Source organism: Rhinopithecus bieti, unplaced genomic scaffold (genome assembly GCF_001698545.2).
Source record: "Rhinopithecus bieti isolate Rb0 unplaced genomic scaffold, ASM169854v2 scaffold_2554, whole genome shotgun sequence".
Classification (NCBI taxonomy): Eukaryota; Metazoa; Chordata; class Mammalia; order Primates; family Cercopithecidae; genus Rhinopithecus; species Rhinopithecus bieti.
This window is the reverse complement of record NW_016804196.1, coordinates 3020034-3030843: the sequence shown is the minus strand read 5'-3', so window position 1 is coordinate 3030843 and position 10810 is coordinate 3020034. Positions and strand designations below refer to the sequence as shown.

The 10810-nt window shown below is 46.9% G+C and overlaps 1 protein-coding gene across 5 annotated transcripts in view; it reads right to left on the bottom strand.

Annotated features, from left to right (window-relative positions):
- The window catches only part of ZCCHC2 (zinc finger CCHC-type containing 2), a 66985-nt gene extending 56181 nt beyond the window's left edge, over positions 1 to 10804 (bottom strand). For 3 of the 5 annotated variants that reach the window (XR_001884517.1, XR_001884518.1, XM_017867149.1), the window contains exon 1: positions 10077 to 10798. Coding sequence is in view for 2 of the 5 variants with exons in the window: in XM_017867149.1 (XP_017722638.1) it covers positions 10077 to 10775 (699 nt within the window). In the remaining 3 variants the exon portion in view is untranslated. Of the gene's footprint in view, positions 1 to 10076 lie in introns of all 5 variants that reach the window. The other 2 variants (XR_001884516.1, XM_017867148.1) reach the window with 1 other exon arrangement.
- Between the last annotated feature and the right edge of the window lie 6 nt (positions 10805 to 10810).

Sequence of the window (10810 nt, the reverse complement as noted above, 5' to 3'; positions counted from 1 at the left end):
TTTTGAGGCAGAGTTTTGCTCTTGTTGCCCAGGCTGGAGTGCAATGACACCATCTCGGCTCACTGCAACCTCTGCCTCCTGGGTTCAAGCAATACTCCTGCCTCGGCCTCTGGAGTAACTGGAATTATAGGCATGCGCCACCACGCCCGGCTAATTTTTGTATTTTTTAAAATCAGAGACAGGGTTTCACCACGTTGGTCAGGCTGGTCTCGAACTCCTGACCTCAGGTGATCCACCCGCCTCGCCCTCCCAAAGTGCGGGGTTTATAGGCTTTAGCCACTGTGTCCAGCCTCAATATACTTAACCTTAAAGCAGTGTATCATATTGGTATTTTTCTTCATCTCGCTGTATCACCCTGGCTGGAGTGTAGTGGCACAATCTCAGCTCACTGCAATGTCTGCCTCCCGGATTCAAACGATTCTGCTGCCTCAGCCTCAGGAGTAACTGGGATTACAGGCGCCCACTACATGCCCGGCTAATTTTTGTATTTTTAGTGGAGACGGGTTTCACTATATTTGCCAGGCTGGTCTCGAACTCCTGACCTCAAGTGATCCACCCGCCTCGGCCTCTCAAAGTGCTGGGATTACAGGCATGAGCCACCGCACCCAGCCTAGTATTTTGCAAAGCTATGTATTTTCCAAGTCCAAACACAGGAAATTATGACTGAGCAATTATAACATACACAATGCTGACCAAAAAAAAAAAAAAAAGAGGCACAATGCCTGAGCCTTTGGGGAACTTAAAATTCTAGTGTGAAAGGTCAAATTTATTTTATTTATTTACTGATTTTTAAGACAGGGTCTCACTCTAGTACCCAGGCTGGAGTGCAGTGGCATGATCTCAGCTCACTGCAGCCTCTGCCTCCAGGGCTCAAGCAATCCTCCTGGGCTCAAGTGATCCTCCTGTCTCAGCCTCCTGAGTAGCTGGGACTACAGACATGCACCACGACACCTGGCTAATTTTTGTTATTTTTCTGTAGAGATGCCCAGGCTGGTCTTGAACTCCTGGGCTCAAGCGATTCACCCACCTCAGCCTCCCACAGTGCTGGGATTACAGGTATGAGCCACCACACCTGGCCTGAGAGGTCAATCTTAAATGTTAAAAAGACAAAGAATCACAGAAGTACCAAAATTACAATGATATATGTGCATCTAAAATTCAGCGGCAGCAAATAATCTTTTAAAACTGCCATAGGGACAATTTCAGAAAACACCATACAAGAGACAATGGCATGAGCCCAGCCTGGAATGAAAGGGAGGATATATGAAAAAAGAGTGGGAAGAGGAGATTTTGAGTCTGAAGATTTATTAGAGGTCAGGGTCTATCAGTCACTGAAAGAAAACGTAGTATGATTAAGTATTGCCTTAGAAAAGTGTATCTGGCAGTAGTATCCAAAAGATTAGAGGTGGGAAGGCTAAAAAGCAGGGGAATCAGGAGGCTACTATAAAAGTCTCGGCATATGTTCTCACTCATAGGTAGGAACTGAACAATGAGAACACTTGGACACAGGAAGGTGAACATCACACACTGGGGCCTGTCATGGGGTGGGAAGACAGGGGAGGGATAGCATTAGGAGATACACTTAATGTAAATGACAAGTTAATGGGTGCAACACACCAACATGGCACATGTATACATATGTAACAAACCTGCACGTCATGCACATGTACCCTAGAACTTAAAGTATTTAAAAAAAAAAAAAAAAAAAGTCTCGGCATAAAGTCCCAAGAGAGAATGGTGTCAGGCAAGGATGAGGAAAGTGTCCATTCAGGATGTGATGGGAGAAGACGATTAAGGTCATCAAACAGTTCAGAGTGACTAGAAACATAATGGTACCATTGAGAGAACTGACTGAGTCTCGAAGATTTTTAAAAAATCAATCATGTGTTCTTTTCATACAGATTCACGTTAGAGTGACAGTTGACATTCAATGAGATATACACCAAAGGGCACGCACGGGTATGCACGTGCACGCGCGCGCACACACACACACACACCCCTTCAACTGGCTCCCACTGCAACCCACTGACAACCTATTCTTTTAACACGACCTTCGAGGCCCTCTATAACCTAACCCTACTATCTCTTCAAATGTCTTTCTTTTCCACTTTCTTCTCTCCTTCTTCTTGAGACAGCGTCTGACTCTGTTGCTCAGGCTAAAGTGCAGTGGAACCACCACAGCTCACTGCAGCCTTGACCTCCTAGGCTCAAGTGATCCTCCCACCTCAGCCTCCTGAGTAGTTGGAGCCTCCTGAGTAGTTGGGACTACAGGTACACAACACCACACCCAACTAATTTTTTTTTTCTTTTTACTTTTTGTAGAGATGGGGGTCTCACTAAGTTGTCAGGGTTGGCTTCAAACTCTTGGGCTCAAGCGATCCCTCTGCCTCGGCCTCCCAAAGTGTTGAGATTACAGGCGTGAGCCACCACACCTCACCTAATGTCTTATTTTTCTACTCATCCACTGCAACCAAATTGTGCTAATCACTCTATGAATAATACATATATCTCACTCCTGTTTACCAAGCATTTTCATTTACATTAACACATTCATCCTCACAACAATTATATGAAACAGGTAACAATGATATCCCTACTTTGTACTGGACAATCTGGAGTCTGGGAAGACTAAATAATTTGCCAAAATTAACTTTTCAAAATATAAATCTGACCTCAAATAAACGACTTCTTGAATGAGCACAGAACACTTCTAATGAGCATTTAGAAAGGAACTAAAGGTCAAATGTTCCCGAGAGCATAGGAAGAACAGAAGGAAGCCAAGTGCCCCCGGCCCAGCCAGGCTACACCTGTAACATAAACACCCGATCAGGCCCTTCCCTTCTAGATTGACTGTTTACAGAGAAAAGAACCCCAAAATGTCAGTGGATGAATGAGGCTTTTGTGACAAATAATTCTTTGTAAGTAAAAGAAGTACTGTTACACACAGTCCTCCATAACGAAAAACAGTCAATGAAGTAAGTCCAGTCTGCCTTGAGAGAGTACAGGCCTTTTTGCTTCCCTTTAAAAAAATAAATAAATAAAATTAGCTTAACATTTCTCAAGAGAAAATACTATATAAGTTAAAATTGGCCAATTTAACAGCTTTTATAAAAAAGGTAAAAAAAAAGTTATTAATTATTCCATGGATTCTAGTCTGTGCTCCGAACAAAGAATCATGTAACTTAACAAAACTGTAAAACAGCTTTAAGTTATAGAATAGTTTTCTAGCTAAATATGAAAACAGGATAAGGATTTAAGTAGATTACAGCTGCATAAGAATCATCATCTGAATCTAAAACATGCATTTTCTCCATCCCCATCCCCAAATCCAATACAAGGAAAGTATCTATTTTAACGTTCTGTGATGCACGGAATTCCTTCCTTTGGGTTTATCTGTAGAATACTACATCGTTACAAGTACTAACAAAAATAAAACAACTGCTCCAAATAAATGTGTCTCAAATACCACCTTTCCAATTGCCCGGCCTTCGCTAACATCAATCTATTCACAGGGATGGTAATAGAGAATATATAAAATACTCCACTATAAGGATTTTTATTAGGTTAAAAAAAAAAGAAAACATATTCCTGAAAACACTGCAGGTTGTGTTAGTGGAAAATATGCACTGAGCGCTAATCTCAAGAAAGGATGCATGTTCAAGACAGCATGCGAATTATTTTGCGAATTAATACAATCACCAAAACCTCAAAAGTTATTATCCCCATTTTACAGATAACATTGTAAATTATCCCCATTTTACAGGTAAGACTCGGGATTTAAGTGGCCTGGCTGACAACTATTACAGAGCTGGTGGCAGAGTTGAAACATAAGCCTCCAAGTCTTGGGCTCTACTAAACATGGCTATCATTCTTCAAGGTCTTCTAATAGCCTCTACGACACTCTTCCTGACCCCCTCGCCACACAAAAAAAATTAAGGCAACATGTATGTACAGTACATGTACAGTTATCCCCCAATACCCATGAGGAATTGGTACCAGAACCTCCCAATACCAAAATTCAAAAGTGCTCCAGTCTGGAAATAAAATGGCCTAGTATTTGCATATAACCTATGTACATCTTTCTGTATACTCTAAATAGCTCCGGATTACTTATATCTAACACAACATAAATGCTGTGTGAATAGCTGTTATACTGTATTGTTTTGGATTACACGAAAAAAAGTCTGTACGTGTTCAGTACACATGTAATTTTTTCCCTAATATTTTTGATCCATAGTTGGTTGAATCCCCGGATGTAGACACCATGGGTATGTATAAATAAATCACACAGACATATTTTAGTCCACTTGAGAAAAAGAATGTACTTCCTCTCCACATCCAGCACCCGCTCCCGCCTCCCACCATGGTATACATGAGACTTTTTCTGAGTTCTCCTTACCTGGAAAATGACTGTATAGAAAAATGTAACTGGGAAGGAACTCAGGATTTTAATAATTATTTCCTACTAAAATAATCACTATTTAACTCTAATATATTCTAAAAAGCCTCTTCCAAATGACTTTTATAACTGAACTGCTTTTATTCTTTGCTGTAGCCAAACCAACCTAAAATTTCCCATGAAAGACACAGCTGTTTCTGGCCCCCACTCTCAGTATGTGAGACGCTGTGCCCACTTCTCTACCACCACCATCTACACAAGGCTGAGCTTTCACCTGCAACTGCTAACATTTATTGAAGACCATGAACCAGATACTACTCTACAAGTAAGGAGGATGCCTTCACTGAATCCTAACACTCCCAGAGTGGCGGGAGGGGAGACTCAGGCAGCACCCCTTCCCCACAACACTATTCACTTTAAAATATCAAATAACCCAGCAGCAGGGGCCAGTGAGTTAAGTAAAGGTATTTAGTAATATTACCAATAAACATTAGAACTGGTCATTTTAAAAGAGCATTTCTTTTCTTTTTTTTTTTTTTTTTTTTTGGAGACGGAGTTCTCGACTCTGTTGCCCCCCTGGGCTGGAGTGCAGTGGCAGATCTCAGCCACTGCAAGCTCCGCTCTCCCGGGTTTACCGCCATCTCCTGCCTCAGCCTTCTGAGTAGCTGGGGACTACCGGCGGCCCGCCACCTCGCCCGGCTAGTTTTTTGTATTTTTTAGTAAGAGATGGGGTTACCGTGTTAGCCAGGATGGTTTCCTCGATCTCTGACCTCATGATCCGCCCGTCTCAGCCTCCCAAAGTGCTGGGATTACAGGCTTGAGCCACTGCGCCCGGCCCTTTTTTCTTTTTTTTTGAGACAAGAATCTCACTCTGTCACCCAGGCTGGAGTGCACTGGCATGATCTCGGCTCACTACAACCTCCGCTTCCCAGGTTCAAGCAGTTCTCCTGTCTCAGCCTCCCGTGTAGCTGGCACTACAGGCACCTGCCACCACGCCCAGCTAATTTTTATATTTTTAGTAGAGATAGGGTTTCACCTTGTTGGTCAGGATGGTCTCGAACTCCTGACCTCAGGCTATCCACCCGCCTCGGCCTTCCAAAGTGCTGGAATTACAGGTGTGAGCCACTGTGCCTGGCCAAAAAATCATCTTTTTTAGTGCCTCCTATAATAACTGAAATTCTGACAATCAACCTTTTCCCTCTCATTTTCAGTTACTCTCTCACTAGGATTCTGGCGGCCACATCCACATTCAAGTTATCTTTAAGTAGCATCGATTACGTTAAAATTCTTTTAAGAGTTTTCTTCCAATATGTTTCCTATATTGCAAAGTTAATCAAAGCACTTGCTCTATCAAGTACAATTTAGCTAACTAAACTACTCAATGAAAAAGTAACAATTTTGCAAGGTTTTCTTTCTTTCTTTTTTTTTTTTTTTTGAGACAAAGTCTCACTCTGTCGCCCAGGCTGGAGTGCAGTGGCGCCATCTCGGCTCACTGCAACCTCCGCCTCTCGGGTTCAAGCGGGTTCAAGCGTTTCTCCTGCCTCAGCATCCCAAGTAGCTGAGACTACAGGCACATGCCACCACGGCCGGCTAATATTTTTTGTATTTTTCTTAGTAGAGACGGGGTTTCACCATATTGGCCAGGATGGTCTCAAACTCCTGAACTTGTGATCCGCCCGCCTCGCCCTCCCAAAGTGCTAGAATTACAGGAGTCAGCCACCGCGCCCGGCCACAAGGTTTTCTTTTTAACTAAATGCACCACTTTTAGTAAGTGAAAGACCCATGGCTACTTAATTTTTGTGGATTCAAATGATGAACTCAAATATGTTTTGTGAGTTCAAATAACGTGAAAACACAGGATGATTTTGTGCCTTAGTATCGAAAGTTTACATTTTTATCTTTCATTCAAATATTAGTACTATTAGCCAAGCAATTAAGCTCTGAAGATCTTGATGACACCATCTCCAGAGAATCGCCATACCGTATTAATCAATAACCACTACTATGATCGTCTACACGTTTTATGCTTCTTATACCTTTGTGTCGCTAGTTGGGGGCTAAACCTCCAAAATAAGAATACCCATTTTCCTCAACAGTTAAAGAATGTCTTTAAGTATGCAAACATTGCTTGCCTGTCTTGCTTCCTGTCTTTTCAATGAAACAGCAACAAAACTAGTACCTTTTAAAATACGTATGCTTTTTTTGTTGCTAACACACAATTTATAGTTTGGCTTCCTAATAACAGGAACACACCCATTTTAAAAACCAAGCGTTTTCAGCTATGCTATATAATCAGTCTGTAACTTCGTAACACAGGATTGTAGCAATCACACAGAGTTCCTAGGACACTATTAATGAGTGTGACTTCACTACTGCTCCCTGGACTATTTGTTGAATTTTGTACAAGTTACTGGCAGTCCACCACAGTTGTGTTAAGAGCGTGAGATTTATGTACAAGTCTCCTAAAAAGAATACTGACATTTAAGTTGTAATCCAATGTAACATTTACTATAAAGTAATCCAAATAACAAAGAAAAACTCTGGAAATGTTACTCTTAAAAGTAAAAACATCTTTGTTGAGTTTTCCTGTATTTCCAACGTAACCTAAAAAGTATATTCTACCGGCAACCTGTGGACCTGATACCTCAACTATTAACACTGTAACCATGGCATGTCACTAACAGTTGTTGGGTCCAGTCAACTTCAAAGCATGTAAATAAAATTGGCATTAAAGACATGTTCTATCTGTAAATGTAATTAGTTTTTAAATTTTTTAATAGACAAGCTGATTCAGTACTGGATACAAGTAAGTCTTGTGAGCCAGGGGCACTATTCTGGGCCAGTATACTATTACTTTAATAAAAAAGAATTAAAAGGACACTAACTTTATGTTAACCAATAGTAAGGCTGAAAATACGTCGTTTGGCACACCAAAGATCTTAGTAGTTAAGAAAAAGAATGACTCCCAATTAAAGTGGCATACTTGTGTCTAAAAGGTTACTTTCGGGGGGGGGGGGGAAATGCTGCCACACTAATTTCCCTTTACCAGGGTTATCGCCACGGCCCAGCACTGCCGAGCGCAGCATCCACGTGGTTCTCGACTCCCGCTGGAAGTCCTCGGCGCTAGCCCAAGACTTGGCCTCCGCGGGAAGAGGCCAAGAGGGCGCCGGGGGCGGGGCCGGTGCGCCGGTCACATGGGCTGCGCGCGGCCGCCATCTTGCAGGGCGGGGGCGGGGAGGAGTACCGCGGCCCGGGCCCCACACCGCCGTGCGCTAGCCCCGGGCGTCGCATGACCTCCGGGCCCCTCCGGCGGGCCGCGGCGTCTCCACGCGAGGGGCGCGCGAGCTTCGGGCTCCTCCCTGCCGACGGAGAGGTGCGCCCGCCCTCCCGGCGGCGGGAGGCCGAGAACAGCTGGACAGGATTGCCGCGAATGAGGGCTTAACTCAGCCCACCCGTGCATCAGCGGCCTCTGGAGTGACTGCCTGGGAGCAACATCATCAGATAAAAGGTCCTCAAGGCCTGAACAAGCCACAGCTGGGACTCGGCGGTCACTCTAAGCAGCAGAAAATGCGGGGTCGTAACAACTTAATGAGATGCGAATGATGTGTTACGGTAACCCTAAACAACTGCTGGATAAGTTCACCACACCACCAAGCGTCTAGAAATAGCCTAGTGTCACCTGTAGTACGCGGCCCCTAAGATTTATTCCCCCACTTCAGTTGATGGCCACAGCACAGGACACGTCCTGAGCAGTGATGTGCTGAGGTTAATGGCAGAATGCCCAACTTCACTTTGTCCATCCCTCCCAGCACTCACTGGGTACAGAAAAAAGGTCACGCACTGCGGTCAACATAAAATCACATTACCCTGGTCTGCACGCATCCCTCCCCTTCCTCTACTTGCCCTCCAACACGCTCATTAAAAGCAAAATTTAAAGAAAGAAAAGGGAAAGAAAAAAAGACTTCCAGCAGTTGCATCAGAAATCAGTACCCTTGTTGGAATAGTATGAATGGCATGACAGAAAAGGTTCCACTGTGGGACATTTTCTTTAGGCCTGCAATTTAAGGCCATCTTTACAATATTGTATGTTATTACAGTAACATTTGAAATGAGCATTGTTCCTGAATTCATGTTTTGGTCTCTAAATTTAATGGCTGTGCGGCATATAGGACTTTTGGGAAATTAACGAGTAGGCTGAAGGATGGAAGAGGCTTTTACCATCAGAACACGCACTGCATGCTAGTAGTAAACAGGCACTGGAAGATGACAAAATTTCAAACTCACCGAGATAACGCTGGGCACTAGCATTACATCTGAGTTTGATAAAATACGTCCCAAAACATGAGTCAGTTACCTCACACAAGTCTCGTTTTAAAAAAGAGGGGTTCAGGCTAGATTATCTCTAATTCCTTCCAGCCCCAAATCCATTGATTCCACGGGTACTGAGCCCACAAAGCCACTAGTAAAATACCATGCCCGATTTTAGTTCTAGGTACTAAATGACAGCAGATATATAGACTGAATTAACGTTCAAGCAAGGAGAGGAGAAAATCCCCTTTTCCAGTATCTCCTAGAGATCACCTAAGCTGAAAAACATGGCATCCAAATCAACACCTCTCAAAAGCCTGTGACCCCACAATCTCACTTTACAGTCTCCCACTTACTGAAACCTACTCCTCCCCCCGCTTCCCATGGAAAGGTCCTCCTCAAAGACTTTACTGGACCCTAATTATCATTAAATTGCTTTCATGGCTGTAATAAAATCTCATCTTTAATGTTTCCGACAAGTGGCTCATTTGGATTCTCGTCTACTACATTTCGGTGTTTAAGTAGTTCTTTTGGGCAACATTAACGCCTATCGTAAACGCCCAACAAATATCCCGGAACCCCAATCTGCACGCAGGAATCAAGCCCGTGAGAAAGCAAGTCTGCCGGAGGGAAAGAGCATCCCAGGCCGCGCTAAGAGATGTTTCTCCACCCGGACAACCTGCCTTACTACTCATCTCAGATCCATTTGCAGGTCTCTACGTCAGATGTCTGCTGGGAACACAAGCCCTCAGAGCAGGAGCCACAAGGACCCGTACGACCCCTTTTAACTCAGGCACACACTGGGCAAAAAAAGTCCCTCTGTGCCAAAGACAAGGGCGGCTCGCCGGGAGCGCACCTTCAGGACACCCAGCCGAGGGCCAGGCAGAGCCCCGAAACGGGAGGCGGAGCCCCGGCCAGGCAGGCGGGGAAGGACGGCGCTGCCCGGGGGGCTCACTGCGGCTGGCCCTCGCACAGGTTCCTCCAACGCCCCGCAGCTCCCGCACCGAGCGCTGAGATGCTCAGAGCCAAAAACGTCCCGACACTCTTCCTCCGAGAAGGGCCCCGGGCGGGAAGCTCCACGTCTTCCGTGGCAACACCGTGGCACGGAAGAGACTTCTAGAGCATTCTGTGATGGCGGGTGGCTGTGTCTGCCGGGGTGTGGGGTGGGGTGGGGGAGTGGAACGGAGCGGCCCAGCGAGACGAAGCCCAGCCCTCTGGCACTGGGAGCTGCCGGGTGGGGATTCCGAGCCACCTGCGCCAGGCTCTGCGCCGGGCTGGGGCTCGGGCAAGGGGCGTCCGAGAGCGAGGCCAGGCAGGCCGGCGGGGCATTGGTCGCACCGCGAGTCCAGGGAAGCTCCGTGCGCCTTACCTGGGCCCTGGGGCCGGCAAACTTGCACGGCTCCACCTCCAACTCCGCGTCCTCGGGGCCCCCGCGGAGCGCGGCGCGGAGCCTCTCCAAATGTTCCCTCAGGGTGACCCGCTGGTGAAAGGAGAAAGCCGGGTGCAGCGAGGCCATGGTGAAGAGCAGCAGCAGTTCCTCCTGGGCCCTGGAGCCGAGCCCGCCGCCGGCCCGGGGCTCCGCAATGCCGCCTTCCGGGCCCAAGCCGTCCTTCTCGGCGTCCTGCTCGCCGTCGCCGTCCTCGCCGCGCTCATCCTCCGCGCCGCCCCGCGAGCCCTCGCCCCGGGCCGCGCGCAGGCTTTTGAGCACCGAGTCCACCTGGGGTAGCAGGCGGTGCAGGCGGCCAGCGGCCTCCCGGTTCTCCGAGCCCAGCAGCGCCAGGTAGACGATGAGGCGCGAGCGCACCGCGGGCTCTCGGAAGTCGGCCAGCGGCCCCGGGTCCGAGAGGCCGTTGGCCTTGGCCTCCGAGTCGCGCAGGTAGTGGTAGTCCTTGCGCGCCAGGTCTTCCAGGCACGAGCCGAGGAAGCGCAGCTCCAGCGGGTTGCACAGGTCCAGCAGTCCGCACATGAACTCCAGGCGCTGCGCCGAGCCCAGCACCAGCCCAAACCACTCGTATACCCGCTCCTGCTCGCGCAGCGCCGCTGAGGGCCCCCCGCCGCCGCCCGGCATACCCGCCCCCGCCGCCGCCCCACCAGCAACAGGCG